General features: G+C 41.2%; 1 protein-coding gene across 1 annotated transcript in view; it reads left to right on the top strand.

Moving 5' to 3' along the window:
- LOC309568273 (rab5 GDP/GTP exchange factor-like) overlaps positions 1–7,167 on the top strand; it is a 51,932-nt gene extending 44,765 nt beyond the window's left edge. The window contains exons 8-9 of the mRNA XM_082273942.1: positions 794–1,050; positions 6,637–7,167. Of these exons, the coding sequence (XP_082130068.1) occupies positions 794–1,050; positions 6,637–6,945 (566 nt within the window). The 3' untranslated portion in view covers positions 6,946–7,167. The remainder of the gene's footprint in view (positions 1–793; positions 1,051–6,636) is intronic.
- Positions 7,168–23,220: the final 16,053 nt, after the last annotated feature.

The following is a 23,220-nucleotide window of genomic DNA, read 5'->3' as shown; positions in this document are numbered from 1 at the left end:
CCACAGTAATTCTGTGTTACAGATGTTGGTGTCATATGAGCCTTCATCCATATTGACTCAAGATTGACTTCAGCATCTCAATGCACTGCTACCTCTGCTCAAGCTCATCTGACCCAGAACCGTAGCATAATATTCCTACCTCTGCCCTCTCCCACTAATGCTTGTGTAATCCATTACAGTGGATCTAGCTGTGAGAGGGCTGGAACGTGGGCTAACTGTGGTGGACACTTGCAGTATTCAAGTGGCAGTATTCTATATGAATGCAGAAAAATGCAAAAATGTCAGTGCTGTGGCTTTTTTTGTTATGTCATTATATAAAGGCCATAGACTTATGTCTACATTTAGGTCTTTTTTTGTATATTATAGCATGGCAGTAGTTAGTTATTGAGATGCAATATGAGTGAGTGTTGCTCTAGATTGTATGTTAATATACCGGTAATTCTTGTTTTTGTACTTGTCATAGCATGGAGTCAGCGTCACACATAAAATGCAATTCTACAGTGTATTTTGCCCCCTTGTTCCACATATGTATGTTAATTTTGTATTTATTTATTTATTTATTGACATGCATTTACTTAGCCAGTGACCAAATGTTAAGTGAGTGGTATGGATACTCTGTTATCTACATGTCCTTTTGTTTATTGGTATGTTAATGTCGATTGATCCATTATCCAGTCAACTCTACATGAGCAAGCTATATATTTTCACATTTTCCTTTTCTGTATAAAATAGTTTGTGTTATTTTTGTACATAAAATAAGTTATTAAAGGTGACCTTTCTCCTTTACCTATAGCTCTGTTAGAAATGGATTTTAAGAGAGCTCCTCAGGACAAGCTCGCCTGTGTGACAAAGGCCTGTGACCACCTTTTGAGAGCCATAGAAATCTCTATAAAGGAGCCAGCTACCACAGATGACCTTCTATCTGGTCTTATCTACATCACAATTAAGGCAAACCCACCTCGTCTTTTTTCTAATTTGAAGTATATCACAAGATTCTGCAATCCAAAGAGGCTAATGACGGGAAAGTGTGCCTACTGGTTTACCAACTTTGTGAGTATCTGACAAGCAGGGTCTGGGCCATTGTTGACAAGGCTTTGGGTTGAAAATACAGCATGTGTTTGACATCAGTTTGACACGCTTCTGAGATCATTCAAAATTCATTAATAGGTACATTTGATCTGAAGTTGACTACCTTTTTACCTGCAGTAGACCTCTTCCTAACTGGCTTCAAGCCGCTTTTGCATTCCCGTTGACTTTTATGTGGAGAGAAGCAGCCCTGGTGTGAACACCGCGGCGTTGACATTGGTCCTTAGTCATTCAAGCAATGTATAGAGCAGTTATGGTGGGCAAAGTAAAGGAATCAATGGCATTGAATATGTTTCAACATTTGGTCTATACTAAGTGTGTAAACTTTTTATACTTAGCAATGCTGTTTGTATTTTACTGTACTGAGAAATATGTAGGCTGTAACGGAAACTCTTCTTTTGAAAATGCTAGTTGCCTGTGTCTTTATGTTAATTTAAAGCTTCAAAACTTGACCTGGTTACTTGGAACAAGTATTCAGGTTAGGAGTTCACACCTATTTATTAATATACAAAGTACTATATATATATGTGTGTGTGTGTGTGTGTGTGTGTGTGTGTGTGTGTGTGTGTGTGTGTATATATATATATATATATATATATATATATATATATATATATATATATATATATATATATATATATATATATATATATATATATAAATGCAGAAAATGGCTATCGTATCACACAGTAAGTCAAGCTTCAAACTTACTCGACCATTCCAGTAAGAGAGATCATTTGACCAAAGTTTTGGGGACACAGTTTCCTTTTTTTAAGGTGACAGACATAAAGGTACATAATCGTAATGTACAAATTGTACTTTCTTTTTTGATCATTGAGGGAAACAGGATGTTTTAGACTTTCAGATTATACTGCTGCCTACATGCGCATTGGACCCTTGCAAACAAAAAAAAAATGTAGGCAACCCCATGAAATAATGTCTCCTATTATCAGCAATGCTGCGAGCAATGGAATGCTTGCCTGGAAATAGATTAATGCTGTGGGACTAAGTGATGATGTCATTCCACTGGGGAGAGTGTCACTTGTACTTAGTGCCAGACAGCATTTAGAAGATTCCCCTTGCTGCTGCTCCTGCTACTAGAGCCATGTGGAACTTTGATTCCAGGTCTGTTCTTACTGTCTGCCTGCAGCAATTCTTGGTCACCTCTGGCCACTTGACCCTCATGCATTCACTGCTCTTTGCCAGCTAACAGTTGTCCAGGTTCTGTGAGCGCTCAAGACCTAGCCTTCTACTTTGAGCGTATATGTTGTTTACTGTATTTGCAGCTGCAGCATGTCAGTTCCTCACAAGGGGGGGGGGGGGGCAGTCAGGCTTTTCTGGATGTCCACTAACAGGCCAGGGTCTGCCTGCAGTGCACCCCTTGATAGTACCAAGATGCGTAGTGTGGAGTTTTGTTGCCCAATAGAGCTGAAGTCAGTTACTTCTACGGAGTGTGTTCTGGCTCTGCTGAGTGTTGCTGGGCCTGCTTACCTTTTAAGGGTAGGTTATAACTACAATAATCCATGACTTTGTCACAGGTTGTCCAGCTTAAAGCTAATCCTGACCTGAGAGACCACAAACTCACTACCGCACCTTCCCTTGCAGACTCCAGACTGGATCTGCCTATGGCCCTGCCTGCTTCTCAGTGTTCTACAAATACCTAATCACTCAAGACTGATGTGCTTCCCCTGAAGAGTCCCTTATCTGCTATTAGTCCTAAATTAACAGAAGTGTGAGTATAACCCTTATTGATACCGTGCCCCACACCTTTTAAACTGGAAAATAAGCTTGTTGCTTCTACCAGTAATGTCAAGCTTTGGATCCTACGGGCAGGGGCTGACTGGCAACTTTCAGCCCAGGGGGCAAGTACAAACCAGTAAGCCATGGTGCAGCAGCTCGGCCCCCCCTCCCACTCTCCCTCTTCATCGTCTCCTCCTAACCCCCATTCCAGGCTGAAGCTCTGCTCCAGGTAGTCTCTACTCCCAGCCGATTCCAGGTTCCCAGCCTGGCCAGCGGGAAAGCAGTTAAGGGGGGCTGGGACAGCTCGACTGGGGCTGCCTGGAGGAGGAGATTCTTCAGTGGGGCATGGAACTGGCCTCTGATTAGACACCGTTTACACCATCCATGCTGGGGGAGAGGTCTGTGCTCTGTCCTTGTCTTCATCCTGCACTCAGTAGGTCCGCAGTGATGACTTTTTAGTTCTTTTCACCAGGAATCCTTTAGGTATGTATGTGGCAGAAGCAGTGCAGCCTTTTTACAGGGCATCAGAGCGGCCCGGGGGGCAATTGCCCCCCTGCCCCCTGGTCCAGTCCTCCCCTGCCCACTGGCCCCTAAGGATTCCAGAATCTACCCTTCACACCCTCTTTAGAGTTGTTTCAGGCCAAAGGTTTTTTGTGCCTCTGAAACACTTATTTTAGTACGATTCTGGTTGAAGGTGTCGCTTAATTTAAGACCCTTACTGATAAGACAAAAGAAGCTTTCTATTGTCTTGCTTGTTCGTTTTGGCCTTCAAGGGACAAATGAGGTTGATTTACTAAAGGCAAATCCACTGTGCACTTGGAAGTGCAGTTGCTGTACATCTGAGGGGAAGATCTGAAATGAGGGGACGCTCTGCTGGTTTCTATCATCCTATCATGTGCAAGCAAAAATGCTGTTTTTTATTCTCCTTGCATGTCCCCCTCAGATCTACAGCGACTGCACTTCCAAGGGCACTTGTAGTGCACAGTGGATTTACCTTTAGTAAATAAACCCGAATGTCTCTTTGGGTCTATGCTGGATACTGGTATCAAGGAAGCTACTTGAGTAAGAGTACTCACTCCATTCTCAGTAAACAAATCAGTCCTTTTCCCCTTCTCAGAAGTATGCCTTTCACTTTATTAAACTCTTGACTACTATGTTAAGACCCTGCAAGCTTGGCTGTCCTTCCTCCAACCAAAGTCTCCTAGTTTGCAAAAGTGGTGGGCTTACCAGCTTTTGCGTATGCTTTAAAGTCTTGCATTCCCGATGTTTGGGTGCAAGAGGTGGTGTCCAAAGTATACAAGCTTGTATTTCATTCTCTGCCTCCTCCTTGCTTTCTCCCCTCCAGTCATTACACATTGCCTGACCGATCTCCATTCTCTGGTCTCTTGGATCAAAGGGTCATTGCCCCAGTACATGCTGTGGAATGATTTCAGGGGTTTTTACACCAACCTTTCCTCTGTTCTCAAGCCCAAAGGGGATATTCGCCTAAAACCTTAAAGTAGAATTCTAGGTTTTTATTAAACTAGTTTAAAAACCCTCACCCTGTCCTTAGCACCAAGAGGTCCTGTCCAGTCCACTAAACTATACATACCCTAAAAAAATGACTGTAGACAAGCCTTTCTCAACCTTTTTACCCCAAAAGAACCCTTAAAAGGGGTGATTGGCAAAATGCCCCAACATTGATAGTCAATGGGAATTTTACAGCTAAAAAGATCATTGGCATTATGTAGCTGGCTGTGCCAAGTGGCATTGGCCCTGGAAACCCGTAGCAACCCCTGGAGGAACACTAGGGTTCCACAGAACCCTGGTTGAAAATGGTTGCTGTATACCATGAGCGTCATAGGCAAGAGGTCATCTGTAGTCTGGCAGTTGCTTCTCTTCCAACTTACCTCATGCTCACTTACAAGTGTGAATAAAAGTATCACATACTGTAGCAAATCCTTAAAGAATAAGACAAAAAAAAAAAAAAGAATACGACAGGACTTTGTGATTGTATTCAGCTTTAGTTATTCAAGGGCTGAAAGTCTGAGTGTGATCAGCATGGGTTCCAGCAGTTGACATGGCAGCATTGTTGGACCTCAGGGGGCCTCTCCCCTGACCCTCTGTTCCAAGATATCAGGAACATATTTGCTACATTTTTAATAGATTATTTAAAATATGATTTCCTGTGAACAGATGGAACCTCCTTTCCGTGTTCCCAAGGGATAATCTTGTGTCATTTGTAAAGGCCACAGAGAATAACATAATGGCTTTAAATGGAATAGTAACATGCCCACTGTCATGGATTTTCTCAGTTTAAGTGGTTTGTGACATTTATAAACAGATGTAGCTATTTCTAATAAAAGAGCTACTATTGTGAAAGTTAGCGCATTATGATATTTCTAATATTTATAATGATAATATTCATTTTTTTTTTTTAATGCCTTTTAAAAAAAAAAAAAAAAAATTTAATCTATTCAGCAATGTTGATAGGGGTTAAGACGTACTATATCATTGCTGGAGTGCTCAAAATTTTCATGACCACAGGTTATCAATTCCTAAATGCCCAGGCCTAATCTGTCTACCTAAATAAAGTTTACGCTGTATTTAACCACTTCAGCTCTGGAAGGTTTTTACCCCCTTAATGACCAGGCCATTTTTTGCGCAGTTGTGCAACGCTGTACCAAAATAAAATTTCTGTCTTTTTTTTTATTTTTTCTCCACAAACAGTGCTTTCTTTTGGTGGTATGTGATCACCTTTGCAATTTTTTATTTTTTGCGTTATAAACAAGAAAAGACCAACAAAATTTGAAAAAAAAACCCCAACATTTTTTTACTTTCTGCTATAAAACATTCCCAATAAAAAAAATCAACATTTTTCATTAATTTAGGCCAATATGTATTCTGAAAAACAATCCTAATAAGTGTATTTTGATTGGTTTGCGCAAGTTATAGCATCTGCAAACTATGGGATAGACTTATGGCATTTTTATTTATTTTTTATTGTTTTTATTAGTAATGACAAGGATCTAGCGGGACTGCGACATTGTGGAGGACAAATCTGATACTAAGTGACACTTTTTGGAGCCCAGTGACACCAATATAGTGATTAGTGCTAAAAAAAAATGCACTGTTACTGTATAAATTACACTGGCAGGGAAGAGGTTAGCACTAGAGGTGATCAAGGGGTTAAGTGTGCTCCTAGGGAGTGCTTTCTAACTGTGTGGGGGATGGATGTGCTAGAGGAAAAGAGAGATCTGTGTTTCAGCTTAGCTGACAGAACAGCAGACTGCCTTGTTTACATAGGCAGACAGCCGTTTTGTCATTCACCTGCATGGCCATGGATGGCCGGTGACCATCGCAGCCACGCTGATTGGCTCCCGCTCTGTCAATCTGGTGGCACACATGCGCCCCCGAGAAACCCTGCATGAAATCATGTACCTATACATGATTTTGTGCAGCCGGGTGGCCCTGTTGCAGTATATATGCAGTGGGCGGTCCAGAAGTGGTTAACCACTTCAGCCTCTGGCCTATTCTGATACTTCTCACAGAAGTGTAAAAATGTTTTTTTTTTTTTTTTGAAAATTACTTAGTAGTGTCTCACTAATACAGGAGGTGTGTTACTGGCCAGATCACCAGGTGGAAACAGAAAAACAAAAGAAAATGAATGCAGTCACCACATCTAATGACTGGAAAGCTGCACTACATTACATGTTTGGTTTTGGGTTTAATACCGCTTTAAACCCGGCGACACATTCAGAAATGTATACGAGTTGTACAGGTGAATTGTCATTACTGTATAAATAATAATCATGCTCTTCTCCTATCTAGTGTTCTGCATCCTCTTACATTGAGACTATGAATTTTTCATCTCTTGGGCTCACGGAGGAAGAGTTCAATCATATAATGCAGCAGAAGTCGAAAAGATGTGACTTTGCTGGAAGCAATATACAGGGCTCAGTGCAGAAGATGGAGGAAAACAAGCAGCGTTTGGTGGACCTGCAGTACCGCCAGGAGGTTCTCATCCAAAAGGCAGAGTGCCTGCTAAGAGAAATAAAAGCTTGGCCCGTGTCTCTACAAGGTGAAGTCCAGGAAATCCTGCACAAGTTCCCTCTGGATATTAAGCATCAGACAAACTAGAAGCAGTGCTTGGTACTTGAAGAAATGTGAACTATTTATGCTGCTATTGACTGGGAGCTACCTAATGAAGGAAATGTTCGACGGTTTTTTTCTGCATCTGATATTTCATGAATTTAGACTTGTTTAATAACACTAATAACATTTTATAATGTACCTGTTCTAAAAATCAGAGCGGAAATGTTTATTCTAAACCATATGTAAGTTATTAAAATATCTGATCAATAATCTTCTGTAGGATAACATATTGAATCAGTACTTCAGTTTATCTTTAACTGGCCTAAAGTGTGGGACCTCACTTCAGGCAGTAGTGATGACATATATTGTATGGCTAAGAATAAGGGGGTCGTCATAGGGTGGTACTGTGGACAACAAACAAATATACTATGCCACGTCCTAATATTTGGCAAGAAAACTCAGTAATAAAGAAGGAATGGACTTTGTGGGCATAATTAAAACATTTTTATCCAAAACCTTTATCATAGGAAAACAATATATATTAACATGGAAAAATATAAAAAACACATACACCATAAATTGTGAGCCTAAAGTTTTTCGCTGCCCAACTTGTGGATAGGTTTTCCTCTGTAAAAGAGAACTGAGCTAGATAAGGTCATACCATTCCTAAGACTGGTAAGTACCCCAATAAGGTAACACAGTGGGTAACCTGAACAGGTACTCTCCTGGTGAAAGTGTTTGTGGGGGGGTCAACAAAGCCAACTGGGGGCGTGTCAATTCTGCTCGGTATTTGTTCAGTCTTTGCTTTATTTCTTTATTCCTGAATTTCCTTGCCATATATTGGATGGCAGCTAGAGGTAACAAACATTGTTATATAAATGTGCATAATGCTATTGCTCAAATTTTGCACGTCATCACAGCTGGCTCTAGCTCTGTGTAAAATCATCTCAAACTCAGTCTAATTTAGCAGTGATTAAATAAAAGAATTTGTTAAAGCCTAACTTCAAGTTCATTTGCACTTTAACCTTCCTAGCGGTATTCCCGAGCGTGGCTCGGGGTTAAATTTCAGATCTAAAAGCGGTAACCCTGTGACGTTCGCAGGGGGGTGGAACCGGCGGCAAATTCAAATGTAAAACACACCTAACACACTGATACAATTCAAAATACAAAAAAATTACATTAGTTTGCCCCCCAGTATATATGTATACATACTTTAACTTATTTATAGTTTTTTATTATATTATAATTTATGATTTTGTGTTTCAAACTTTATCATACTTGAGATGTTATAAAGAAGAACGCACAGTAAAAAAAAATCATGTGTAAATAGTTGGTTTGGGCTGCTCATTCTTAAGAATTACATGCAAAATAATGGTACCGCTTTCAGCACCTAAAATCCGAAAGAATCATACCGCCAGGGAGGTTAAAAAGTTTGTTTGGGCCAAGCTGGCCCAAACTATTTCCTAGGGGATGCATCTGCTGTGAGCCTTGTATTAACTGTATGTAGGATCAGCTACATTCAGTATACAGTGCTGTGTTTGACAGGGGTACAGGGACTTTGACTTGAGCTGAGCATTGTTCAGCCATTCACAGGAGGCCGTATATTTTTATCAATAAATTGATTGGCTGAGGTGGAGAGGCTGACAGATGATGTCATGATCTGTACCTCATCCAATTAGCAGAAGCTTTGAATTCATTGCTAAAATACAAGGCTTCTTGTGAATGCCCGAGAAGCTCTCAACCCGTCATGATTTTGCAGAAGACGGGAAGTCCCACATACCACTGCCGGCACAGAGCATTGCCATTTATTGACCAGGCCTGTATAAGCCACATACAGCTCTGCCAGTGGGCGCATCTATAGGAAATGGTTTATTTTGGGCCAGCTTGAACCAAAAAAACGAATTGAGGCAAAAGTAAATCTGAAATTAGGCTTTTGAGACACACTCTAAACACTGGTAACACGACACAAGTTAAAGAATTCAAAAATTATACAGGTGCACCTCAAAAAATTTGAATATCCTTAAAAAGGTAATCAGTAATTAAATTCAAAGAGTGAAACTCATATATATATATATATATATATATATATATATATATATATATATATATATATATATATATATATATATAATCTTTTTAATGATATTCAAATTTTTATATATTTATATGCATCTAGGAACATGGGAATAATAACATTAGCAGCGCTGATGTGTTATCTTTAAAGAGGAAGTAAACCCTCCTCTGCAACTTGTACCTATAGGTCAGCCTATATTTAGGCTGACCTATAGGTACTGTAAATATCTCCTAAACATGCACCGTTTAGGAGATATTTACCTTACATGCAGCCAGTGACGTCACTGGCGCATGCGCTCTGAAGGAACGGCCGCTGGTGCCGTGACCGTCGGCTCCCGCGCCCGTGCACGGGAGTGACGTCACTGCGGGTCCGGCCAATCAGATGGCCGGATGCCGCGATCCCGGAAGACGGGCAACTGGACATATCGCCCGTCATACAGGTAAGCGGGCGGCACAGCGGGGGCTCGTTCTAAGGTAAGTATTTCATAATGAGCTAGTATGCGATGCATACTAGCTCATTATGTGTTTGTCTTTCAGGTTGCAAAAAAAAAAAAAAAAAAAAGTGGGTTTACAACCTCTTTAAATACCATCCTTATTTTTCCAAAACAAAGAAAACCAATTAATAGTGGATTATTATATTGGCCAATATGATTGTGTCTTTTTCTGTGATTAGTTATGTTCATCCCCCATCCAAATATCCAATTAAGTTTTTGGAGATAGTATTAGTCTAAGACTATGACAGCATACATCGGTATTTGTCCTCCTGGTTGGCGGAGTAAGGCCCCTTTCACACGGGCGATCCGATCCACCTGTCAGTTTTTCAGGCGGACCGGATCAGATGCTCCATGGATCCCTATGGGGCAGCCGGTGTCAGCGGAGACATCTCCACTAACACCCACTGCTATCCGATTCCGATCCTGTCCGTGAAATGTGGACGGATGGAAACCATATTTTCTATCCGTCTGGTGGATCGGATGAGGATGGACAGGTGGTCCTTTCTCATCCGATCTCCCCATAGAGGACAGCGTGGAACTGACAGCTCCGTCTCTGCACACAGAGCGGAGACTGAGCTGTCATCTGCATGCTCAGCGGGGATCGGCGGATCGATCCCCCACTAAGCAGAACGGACTCCGTCGGGCGGTGCGCCTGTGTGAAAGGGGCCGAAGAGTTAACTCAGTTGGCAGTTGGGTGATAAATAGAGGTACCCGTACCACGCACCCATGCCCTCGGTAGAAGTTGTGATGACGAAACACGTCAGGGCGTGAGCACGTGGTTACCTTGATGACGGTGATGCTGGACTCGCTATCCGGAACTCACTGCAGCAATATCGGCCCTGTACGGGCACAAAGGAGTGGTGAGAGCGATACGGTCGCACCAGTCTGATACGGCTTATATATGCTAAGGAGAGCAAATATTTGGAATGCAACGGTTGTTTAGCCATTTGAAAGTGTTTTAAATGTAAGCGCAGTTGAAGAGGGGAGAGGGGTTTTCATTGTGATTTTTTTTTAACTAATAAATGTTGAAACAGTATCACGCTATTGGTCCCTCTTCCCAGTCCTATTTAAACTCCCTATGTGGGCCCCTGGTGGTGATAATAAGTTGTGGAGGAACACCTGGAAAAGTGTTGTTTGGAGAGAAGGGGTTTCAACCTAGTGAAAGGTACCTGGAGGAGTGAAAGTGGATTGGAGTGGAGCAGATAACTTAAAGGCACATACAATTTATGGTCTGGTGAGTGTCCATTACCTTAAAGGGGGAGCACAAACGGTATGATGAAGGAGCACGTGATCTAAGTTTATAAGAACTTAACCTCCCTGGCGGTATGATTATGTCAGGAATTACATACCAAAAGCGGTACAATTGTTTTCATGGAAATTTGGCGTTATGTATTATAGGCCTACAATTCTTAGTAATTACTGACTTAAACCTGACCAAAACAAGACTCTAGTAGACATCCCAGATGTGATAAATTTGAAACACAAACACGTGAATTATAATCGAATCAATAATATAATTTTATTATTTAATATATAATAAAATTATATTATTGATTAGATTATAATTCATGCATTATATATTATATATAGATATATGTGTGTATATGTGTATATATATATATATATATATATATATATATATATATATATAATATATAACTCATGAATTATAATTGAATCAATAATATCATTTTATATATATATATGTGTGTGTGTGCATATATATATATATATATATATATATATATATATATATATACCGGTGTGTGTGTGTGTGTGTGTATGTATATATATATATATATATATAATATAAAATGTGTTATGTGTTTTGTGCAACGTTTTTTTTTTTTTTTTTTAATTTCCCTCCCTAGTTCCGCTCCCATGCAGCAAGTGATCACACCGACGGAGGACGGAGGAGCGGCGGGACTCTCGGCTGGCGATCTCAGCAATGAGAGAAAAATCAACCCCGAGTCACGCTCGGGATTACCGCCAAGGTGGTTAAACACCTCTGAAGAGCACCTATTGTGTAAACTTTGGACTGCTAACCTTTTCAATCATTGTTGGTTTTCTTTGTTTTGGAAAAATAAGGACGGTATTTAAAGATAACACATCAGCGCTGCTCATGTTATTATTCCCATGTTCATAGATGCATATTGGGTAAAATAACATCAATATTATATGTTTATCAAATTTTATAGTAGCTGCTACTTTCTATACAAATAATTTTATGGTAAAGTTTGTTAGGGAGAGTTTCTAGAGCCTCTTAATTAAAGCGCTGGGTGAGTGTTTGCAGGGGATTTCGCATTAGCAACCACTATTATTTTTTGTGTGTGTATGTATGTATGTATGTATGTATATATATATATATATATATATATATATATATATTACACAATATCTCACAAAAGTGAGTACACCCCTCACATTTTTGTAAATATTTCATTATACCTTTTCATATGACAACACTGAAGAAATGACACTTTGCTACAATGTAAAGTAGTGAGTGTACAGCTTGTATAACAGTGTAAATTTGCTGTCCCCTCAAAATAATTCAACACACAGCCATTAATGTCTAAACTGCTGGCAGCATAAGTGAGTACACCCCTAAGTGAACATGTCAAAATTGGGCGCAATTAGCCATTTTTCCTCCCCTGTGTCATGTGAGTCGTTAGTGTTACAAGGTCTCAGGAATGAATGGGGAGCAGGTGTGTTAAATATGGTGTTATCACTCTCATACTGGTCACTGGAAGTTCAGCGTTGCACCTCATGGCAAAGAACTCTCTGAGGATCTGAAAAAAGAATTGTTTCTCTACATGGCCTAGGCCATAAGAAGATTTTCTAAGACCCTGAATTGAGCTGCAGCATGGTGGCCAAGACCATACTGCCGTTTAACAGGACAGGTTCCACTCAGAACAGGCCTGCCCATTGGTCGACCAAAGAAGTTGAGTGCACACTGCATTAAATTGGTCTGAAAGAAGCCTCTTCTAAAGATTATGCACAAGAAAGCCCGCAAACAGTTTGCTGAAGACAAGCAGACAAAGGACATGGATTACTGGAACCATGTCCTGTGGTTTGATGTGACCAAGATAAAGGTATTTGGTTCAGATGGTGTCAAGCGTGTGTGGCGGCAACCAGGTGAGGAGTAGAAAGACAAGTGTGTCTTGGGGGAGTGGCCTGGAGAGGACGTGTGAGAAGGAGCTCCCGCTAACCCCTCTCCCGGGCCTATCCGACACGGCACAGCTATAGCGGCATGCTAACGATTAACACGGCCAAGAACCGCCCAGTGACTCGCTCGACCAGCGAACGACCAGTGGCGGACAGGCGCCAGCCACAGAGGAAGTCGGACGGCGGTATTCAGCGATACTTTCAAAATCATCCACCCGGAGCACCTGAAACAAAGATGGCCGCGGCGCGTGGGGGTGTACAGTCCAAACAGAGCGTGCAGCTGCGAGCAGAGAAAGGAGAAAAGCTGCCGGAAGAGAGCCCAGCAAACCCTGTGGTGATGGGGAGAGAAGCCGAAGCAGTCCTCGGTAACCAGCAGGAGAGTAGTAACCCAGAAATTAATGACTTACTGAAAGCTCTGCCGACAAAAACAGAGATTGAAGCTCTGATTTTGAGGATTGAGGAAACACACCAGCGAGACATACAGGAGCTCCGCAAGGATATGACCCAATTGACCAACAAAGTTACCTCAAATGAAGCGGAAACTATACGTGTAAAAGATCAAGTGGCTGATGTAAAGAGAACCACAGAGACACTTCTAGAGCTCACTATTAATATGCAGCTTCGTATGGAGGACTCAGAAGATCGGAGCCGCAGAGGGAATTTAAAGCTGAGAGGTGTACCAGAAGTGGAAGGGGAAAACCTGCAGGAGAAGGTGAGAGACATTTTTTTAAAAGTACTTGCCCCTACCTCCCACCCTTGGAAATAGACAGGGTCCACGGAGTAGCAGGGTACAGACATATAGACCCTAGCAGACCTCGTGATATTGTATGCAAGATCCATCACTATACACAAAAAGAGGAGATCCTTCGCAAAGCCTGGGATATAGGCATAATCGAAATCGCAGGGTCTAAAATAAAAATACTCCCGGACTTGTCTAAAAATACTTTATATCGCAGATCACTACTACGGCCAGTTCTGGATAGAGCCAAGCAGCTGGGTTTTAGATATAGATGGGGCTACCCGCTGGCGGTAACCTTTTTCAAAGAAAGAGACATGTTTGTTCTGCGCACCCCGACAGATCTACCCAGTTTATTTGAATTTCTTGGTACTGAACCTGTCCGGGTGGAGGACTGGTGCGCAATCGACCCTAGGAAAATGGGGTATTTAAACTGGAACCCCCTCAAAGGGGGGATGAATGGAAACAGAAATAGAAAAGCACGGATCCAAGAGGCTCGAGAGACTGGAGGATCAAACTGAAGGAAAAGGCGGAAATGAAAAATGATGTAGGACTATCACCACAGGGACCTTTTTTTGTTTTTTTTTTTTTTTTTTTATATATATATATAATTTTTTTTTTTTTTTTTCAATATAATCCCCTTCCTACGATAGGGACCAAGAGACATTCGCCCCTTCACACCCTCGTATAAAATTTATTCTCAGTGAATTTGATACATATTTTTTTATAAGGAGACATTTGAAAAAGAGGGTTTTTTTTTTTTTTTTTGGTGTGTTGTTTGTTTTTTCTTTTGTACTTACTTTAAGAGAGCACAAGAGTCACGAATCACGAGTGTGGAGAGTGTAGGGGGCCCTTATGGGATATGAAGGGCCTGTGTTTTAGTTTGTTGTATAATTTTTTTTTCCTTTTTTTTTTTTTTCCCCCTCTTTTGGGGGTGTTTCTTTGGTTTGGGTTGTGTGAAGCTACATATTAAATTTTTTTTTTTTTTGGCACACAATTATTAGATTATCTTCTAATTGAAGTAGGTGGGGTAAGACAGCAGGGAGCTGCCTTCACATTTATAATATTGCAAATTGTGGTAAAATTGATTCACGAATAGCACCACGGGTTTTCTTTTGGAATACATATGGAACACATATGCCTAAAGGACCATTTTTTCTGGGTCCCTAAGAAGGGTGAAGATCACGGAGAGAGAAGGAGGGTCACCTCCTTTTTTTTTTTTTTTTATGCCCCTGGGATAGCAGTATATTACAGATATTTTTCAGAAAGTGTGAAGGGTGGTGAAGGAATCAATTAACTACCGGTAGGTTTGAAGAACCTGTAGGGGGGGAGAGGGGGTGACAGCTGTAGCATTGTGAGAGTGGAGGTGGGGTGGGGAGGAGGGGAGGGAGAGGGGACAGAGGAGTTCGCCCCCTCTCCTTCCCTTCCCCTACCCCCTTTCTGTTTTTTGTTTTTTCTTTTTGTTTGTTTTTGTGACCAGCATGTTAATAAACCAATAGAGGGCGTGACAGGCACTGGAAACAGTGCCTGGAGTTAGGGGACATTGTATTAGGGAAGAGGGGATCGGAGCAGATTGGGGGTAATATACAGACCTCTATCATTTACATATCAAATTTATTTGGCTCCTTTTTCTCTCTCTTTTTACTATCTAGGGCTCTGTCTCCTTTTTCCCTTTTTTTTTCCTTGGATCGTAGGCGAACGGCCATTAAATTGCTTAAATCAAGATTTGATTGACTGAATGATTTTAAAGAGGGGACAGAAATGGGACCCCCTTCCCCTGGTTTTTGTTTTTTTTTTTTTTTTTTTTTTTTTTTTTCCTCGAGACCAGTATGTTGATAAACCAATAGAGGGCGTGGTAGGTATCGGAAACAGTATATGGAATGAAGGGGACATTATATTAGGGAAGAGGGGAACGGAGCAGACTGGGGGTAATACACAGACCCCTTTCATTTACATATTAAATTTAGTAGCTCCCATTTCTCTCTCTTTTTACTATCAAGGGCTTTGTTTTCCTCCTTTTTTTTTTTTTTTTTTGTCCCCGGGGGCATAGGCGCAACGTAATGCTTATTTCCAATTTCCCCCCTCCTCCTTTTGTTGTGATACAGAGGGAGGTTGGGAGAAAAACAGGCCGGGAGAAGTAGATAGAGAAAAGAAATGAATTTAGACATGCCGAAGACTATGGAAATGATCAGTGTCGGTGTTTGGGAGAGGGAAGGGAGAGTGGTATTCTCTAATCCAATCCAACCATAACCCCATTTAGGAAATAGCTCATAGAACCAACATAGTTTGGATGAGCTACCCAGCGTAAAGCTATCTAGTGACCTCTCTAAAGTTGAGAGGCCAAGAGGGTATCTCCCCTTCTCCCCCCCTGCCCTCCTTAAATTTAAATTTTTTTTTTTTTTTTTTCCTCTCTCTCTCTTCCACTCCTCTCCTTTTGAGCAATGGAAAACATAAGAATTTTATCCATTAATGCAAAAGGCCTGAACACTCCGGAGAAAAGGAGAATCTTGCTGGACGATCTGAATAGATCTAGGGTAGATATTGCAATGGTGCAGGAGACACACTTCAGAGAGGATAAATGTCCAAAGCTGGGTAATAATTCCTTCCCCATAGTATACCACTCTACCAACTGGGAGGCAAAGTCAAAGGGCGTATCCATCCTTCTATCAAGGAACATACCTTGGAAATGTACCCAAATTATGAGCGATCCAAATGGACGTTATCTGTTTGTGAAAGGGACTATAAGAGAGACCATAGTTACACTAGCTAACATGTATGTCCCAAATGTAAAACAGGATTGCTTCTTGAGGAGGAGCATGGATACACTTAATGACTTCAGAGAGGGCCATTTAATAATAGGGGGGGGGATATGAATATACCCTTGATCCCTTCAGAAGACACATCAAGGGGCATATCATCAATTCCGCCTAGAGTAAGAAAGCAGTTCGCTAAGATACTACAGGAGGGACAATTAATAGACGCATGGCGCATAAAGCACCCAAGAGAAAGAGATTACTCATTCTATTCCTCTTTACATCAACAATATTCCCGCATAGATTACTTTTTAATCCCACATAATCAATTACATGCAATAAAAGACATAGTGATAGGCTCAGCAACTTGGTCAGACCATGCCCCAATCACAATAACCTACGACTTACCAGACAAAAGAGAAAGGAGAGAAACAACGTGGAGATTGAATGAAAACCTTTTACAAGACCAGGCGACAATGACAGAAGTTGAATCAGAAATGGAATTTTTTTTTTTAACCAATACTATTGCAGATTCAGACCCAGGGATAATATGGGAAGCGCATAAAGCAGTTATAAGAGATATTTTCATTAAGCATGGGGCTAGGATCAAAAAACAACGAACTAAACAACTAGAACAGTTACTCCAACTGCTAAATAAAGTAGAAGCGAAACGTAGAACTTCTGAAGATAAGAAGGGACATCAACGAACTTCTAGCCTTTAGAGTTAAAGCAGCAATTCAAAAAACTAAAAGGATCACATATGAATCAGGGGATAAATGTGGGAAGTTATTAGCAAAATCACTTAGAGACCAAAACTTGACAACTTATATTCCACATTTAGTAACGGACGCAGGACAGAAACTCACATACCCTAAACAGATAACTCAGGAATTCAAAAAATACTATGAAACATTATATAATTTAAAAACCCCCATAACCCCACAATCTCAAATGGAGGAGTACGTACAAATCTCACAAATGCCCCAGCTGTCTGAAGAGGAGAGTAAGATACTTGAATCACCAATTACATTAACAGAGATAATGGAGACTATAAAATATACGAAAGTTGGGAAGGCGCCGGGACCTGACGGGTTTACGATTCATTATTATAAGAAACTAATTCCATACCTGAAAGAATTCATGAAAGACATGTTTAACGCGTGGGAGGCAGGGAAAACAATCCCCAAAGAAACTATACATGCACATATTTCGGTAATCCCCAAGGAGGGGAAAGACCCCACCTCGTGTAAAAGTTACAGACCAATTTCCCTGTTGAACACGGATTTTAAAATTTTTACAAAGATCCTAGCAGTTAGATTACAGAAATATTTGACGAAATTGATCCATCTGGATCAGGTGGGATTTGTCCCAAGCCGTGAGGCGAGGGACAATACGACCAAGTTGCTGAGTCTATTACATATAATCCACCAAAATAAAATACCAACCGTACTACTTAATACCGACGCAGAGAAAGCGTTCGATAGGGTACGGTGGGAGTATATGTTCGTAGTCCTTCGCTACATAGGAATAGGGGAAAAAATGTTAAGATGGATAAAACAGAGTTACTCAACCCCCTCAGCAAAAGTAAAAGTAAATGGAATTCTTTCTACAGAGTTTTTAATTACAAACGGAACAAGACAGGGATGTCCCCTGTCTCCGCTCCTGTTTGTATTATCATTAGAACCGTTCCTGTGTAGAATCCGAATGAACCCAGACATTTCGGGTATCAAAGTGGGGAAGGACCAATATAAATTATCAGCGTACGCTGATGACGTTCTATTTTCGATTACGAAGCCAGTTATATCACTTCCTAATTTACTAACCGAACTAGGGAAGTACGGAACTCAATCTAATATGAAGATAAACTTTATTAAATCCGAAACAATGGGAATAGAATTAGCAGGGACACTTCAACAACAATTAAGGGCAAATTTTAAGTTGAATTGGACAAAGACGGCTTTAAAATATCTAGGGACGTTAATTACTTCAAAAATATCACAATTGTTTAAGATGAATTTCATTCCCCTATCAAAATCCATAAATGCATTATTACAAAAGTGGAAAGGAGGAATGTATTCATGGATGGGAAGGTGCAATATAATTAAAATGAGTGTTTTACCAAAATTTTTGTATATTTTCCAGGCACTTCCCATCCACATTCCACCTCGATACTTGTCCCAGATTGAAACCATGATAATGGATTTTATTTGGAAATCAAAACGCCCCAGGGTAGGGAAGAAATACTTATTTAAATTCAAAACAGATGGGGGGCTGGCGATTCCGAATATGAAGAGATATTATCATGCCGTTCAATTAGGCAGAATGATTGATTGGTGTCGCCATAGAGAATATAAGTTATGGCCGAACATAGAGCAGGCACAATGTGAGGTATCACTGAAAAGAGCCCCCTTGTGTCATAAGCACCTGCCAACAGCTATTAAGAATCACCCTATTATAGGAAACACGATTAAAATATGCGCAAAAATATTAAAACAAGACAATCTTATACGGGAGAATTCCTTACTATACCCGGTCCTGGGGAACCCCCTCTTTGAGCCAGGATGTCAAGACAGGAAGTTTAAGGCTTTAGCAGAAAGGGGAATCTTTCAGATTCTTGATTTCCGCTCAGAGACAGGTTGGGTGACCACAGATGAGTTAACAGATGGGTCAGGCCACTTTGGCCTAGACTCATGGAGGGCTTTTCAGTTACGCCACTTTCTGGGAACATTGAAAGCCCCCCCTCAGGGAGATAAAGAGGTAACACCCTATGAAAAAATATGCACCCAAAATGGAATACTGGAACATACTATATCCAAAATGTACTCCTTGTTAATGACATCAGTGGTACAGCATAAATTCCCTTTCTTGAGGGAGTGGGAAAGGGAAATGGGTATTACTTTCTCACCAGAACAAGAAAATCAAATAATTAAGTCAGTATTTGCTACCTCAATGTGTGCTAGAATTCAAGAAATGAATTATAAAATTTTTTCCAGGTGGTATTATACTCCGGTTAAAATGAATAAAATTTCTATAGCAAACACAGACCGATGCTGGAGATGTGGGACAGAGAGAGGCACAATGCTTCATATATTCTGGGCATGTCCTAAATTAGAAATGTATTGGGAACAGATTTTGAAGATAATACAGAAAATTACGAAAAGCTATATCCCCAAAGAACCGGCTTTGTTTCTGCTCCACGTCCCTAGCATACCGATACAAAATTATAATAAATCTATTATACCACATTTAATAAATGCAGCCAGGACATGTATTCCTCTCAGGTGGAAAGAGACTGAGCCACCTAACATAATTACGTGGTTCAGGAAGGTGGAGGAAATAAATAACTTGGAAAGCTTGGTCTTTTCCGCCCGCCAACAAACTGATAAATATGAGAAGAAATGGAAACAATGGATAGATTACGTAAACTCAGGAGAAGGACAACTTTAAAATACAGAGCAAGAATTAGATATAATGGATAAACAAGTATAAGGAAAAAGTTCGGGAGATGAGGAGAGAGGGGAAGGGAAATTTAAAAATTTTTTTCTTTTTTTTTTTTTTTTTTTTGGAGGTGGGGAGGAGGGGAGAGAGGGAAAAGGATTGAAATGGGAGATTTGGGTTCGGTTCTAGAATGCCTAAGGAAGACTATGGTCACTTTTGAGTTGAACCGAATATTTTGAAATTTGTAATCGTGAAAGTTGAAATGTTCGGTTATAGAATGTTTAAGGAAGGCTATGGCTCTTTTGAGTTGAACTGAATATTGTATAATTTGTAACTGTGAAAGTTGGAATGTATTGAATACAGTGTATATGTAACTGAACTTAAAGAAATAAAGAAATAATTTAAAAAAAAAAAAGAAAAAAGACAAGTGTGTCTTGCCTACAGTCAAGCATGATGGTGGGAGTGTCATGGTCTGGGGCTGCATGATTGCTGCCGCCACTGGGAAGCTACAGTTCATTGAGGGAACCATGAATGCCAACATGTACTGTGACATAATGAAGCAGAGCATGATCCCCTCCCTTCGGAGACTGGGCCGCAGGGCAGTATTCCAACATGATAACCACCCCAAACACACCTCCAAGATGACCACTACCTTGGTAAAGAAGCTTAGGGAATTCTTAACACAGACAAAGCCGCTCAGGTGAGATGATGACCAGGTGCGAGTCGGATCTGCAGTCAAAGTAGCAATCCAAAACACAAGATGATGACCGCACTCAGGCTTAGATGAAAGCATAGAAGTGTTTATTCTTCACCACGAGTAACAAACATGACTGGTGCATCACAGGACAGGTATACAGGTTGACGCGTTTCACGATACTGTTGATACTGTGTTTTGGAAAGAAGCTGAGGGTAAAGGTTATGGACTGGCCAAGCATGTCTCAAGACCTAAACCCTACTGAGCATCTGTGGGGCATCCTCAAACGAAAAGGTGGAGGAGTGCAAGGTCTCTAACATCCACCAGCTCCGTGATGTTGTCATGGAAGTGGAGTGGAAGAGGACTCCAGTGGCAACCTGTGAAGCTCTGGTGAACTCCATGCCCAAGAGGGTTAAGGCAGTGCTGGAAAATAATGGTGGACACACAAAATATTGACACTTTAGGCCCAATTTGGACATTATAACTTAGGGGTGTATTCACTTTTGTTCCCAGCGGTTTAGACAATAATGGCTGTGTGTTGTTATTTTGAGGGGACAGCAAATTTACACTTTTATACAAGCTGTACACTAACTAGTTTACATTTTTGCAAAGTGTCATTTCTTTAGTGTTGTCACATGAAAAGATATAATAAAATATTTTCAAAAATGTGAGGGGTGTACTCGCGTTTGTGAGATACTGTGTGTGTGTGTGTGTGTGTGTGTATATATATATATATAATATATATAATATATATATATACATATATATTCATTACACACAGAGTGGTACATTTTAAGTATTTCTTACTTTTAAATTTGATAATTATAGCTTACAGCTAGTGAAAACCCAACATTCAATATCTCAGAAAATTAGAATATTGCATAAGACCGAAAAAAAAAAAAAAACTGGATTTTTGTCTTACTGTAAAATCCTTTTCTTTGATGTTCATTGACGGACACAGCTCCATATCTTCTGGGTTTATGCTGCTCTCCATAGGAGTAGGACACTAGGTGGAAAAAAAAAATTGACCACGCCTATAGGGCAGTCCCAGGGGGTATACTCCCACTTTCTGCTATAGGACTTCAGTTTTGTAACCAGCAGTGTCAGAAGAACATAAAACCCAACTCAATCGAGGGGCGGGTGCTGTGTCTGTCAAAGAACATCAGAGAAAAGGATTTTACGGTAAGACAAAAAATCCAGTTTCTCATTCGTTCATTGACGGACACAGCTCCATATCTTCTTGACCAATGGGACGTCCCAAAACAGTGTAAATATGAGGGGTGGGAATAACACCGCAAGAAAAAACACACTTCCCAAAGGCTAAACATAGCCAACCAGGCAAAACAAAAGCTCAACCAGGAACAATTGGAGCTCACCTGACAAAAATAACAAATACACCCTCAAAAAGGACTAAACCTCTCCAACAGCGGCCTGCAAAACCTTGCGGCAAAAAGAAGCATCTGCAGATGCCAACACATCCACCTTATAAAACTTTGTTAAAGTGTGCACAGACAACAATGTGGCCGCCTTGCATACCAGCATCACTGACGCCTGATGACGGAAGGCCCGGGAGGCACTAAGCGCCCTTGTAGAATCCACCTTAACAGGGAAAGGAGGATCCTGACCCTTAATGGAATAGGCCTGCACCACCGTCTGTCTGATCCATCTTGAAATGTTTGCAGCAGACACGGCCATCCTCTTACGGGGTCCATCCGTAAGGACAAACCGAGAATCTGATTTCCAGAATGAGTCAGTCACCGCCAGGTACACCCTGATTGCCCGAACCACATCTAAGGAATGTAAGGCAATGTCTTTAGGATGCCTAGGCTTAGGACAACAGAGAAGACCACACAATGTCTTCATTTAAATGGAAACCAGAGACAACTTTAGGAAGGAACGACTGACGGGTACGAAGCACCACCTTATCTCTGTGAACCACCAGGTAAAGTGAATGACAGGACAGCGCAGCCAGCTCTGACACCCTGCGCACAGAAGCAATAGCCACCAAGAAAGCTACCTTCTGTGTCAAAGTAAGCAGAGGAATCTCACAAATATTTACAAAGGGCGGTTTCTGAAGAACAGACAGCACCAAATTGAGGTCCCACGGAGGCAATGGAAACCTCACAGGGGAAGCCAGGCGGCGGATCCCCTGAACAATGGTTTAAACCAAGGAATTTGTGGCCAATGGGCGTTAAAAAAAAATATCCAGGGCCGATATCTGGCCTTTGATGGTACCCAAGGCCAAACGCTGATCTACACTCTTTTGGAGAGACCCCAAGACATGAGACACAGAGAAGGAACAGGGGGAAACCCACGTAATGCCCTCCAGACTTGATCATAAATCTTCCTAGAAGTAGATTTTCTAGCTTTTAACAATGTAGGAATCACCGATTCAGACACCCCTCTATCCTTCAACACCTGGCTTTCAATAGCCAGGCCGACAAAGCCAGCAACTGTAAATCAGGATGGAGGATCGGTCCTTGAGTTAAAAGATCTTCTCTGGGAGAGAGTCTCGAAGGGACATCGGCAACCAGCCGTACTAGGTCTGAGTACAAGGACCTAGGAGGCCAGTCCATTGCCACTAGCATGACCAGAATCCCTGCTGCCTCTATCCTTCGCAGAAGTCTTGACAGAAGAGTCAGTGGAGGAAATGTGTACATTAGACGATACTGGCTCAAAGGAGCTACAAGTGCTTTTGTGACGTCAGCCAGAGGATCCCGAGACCTTGCTTCGAACTTCTGCACCTCCGGCTGAGACGATTGGCCAACAGGTCCACATCGGGAATCCCCCACCTGAGGCACAGTTAATGAAACACCTCCTGGTGGAGAGACCATTCTCCCTGCTCCAACTTCTGCTGACTGAGGTAATCCGCCTGCCAATTTTCCACCCATGAAATATGCATGGCAGAGATGGGGGGGGGGGACAAAACGTTCTGCCAATCTTAGAAAGCTGGCTACTTCCCGGGGC

Source organism: Pelophylax lessonae, assembly GCF_965119305.1.
Source record: "Pelophylax lessonae genome assembly, chromosome: 1".
In the NCBI taxonomy this organism is placed as follows: Eukaryota; Metazoa; Chordata; class Amphibia; order Anura; family Ranidae; genus Pelophylax; species Pelophylax lessonae.
The sequence above is the reverse complement of the archived record's forward strand: the minus strand, read 5'-3'. Positions and strand labels throughout refer to the sequence as shown.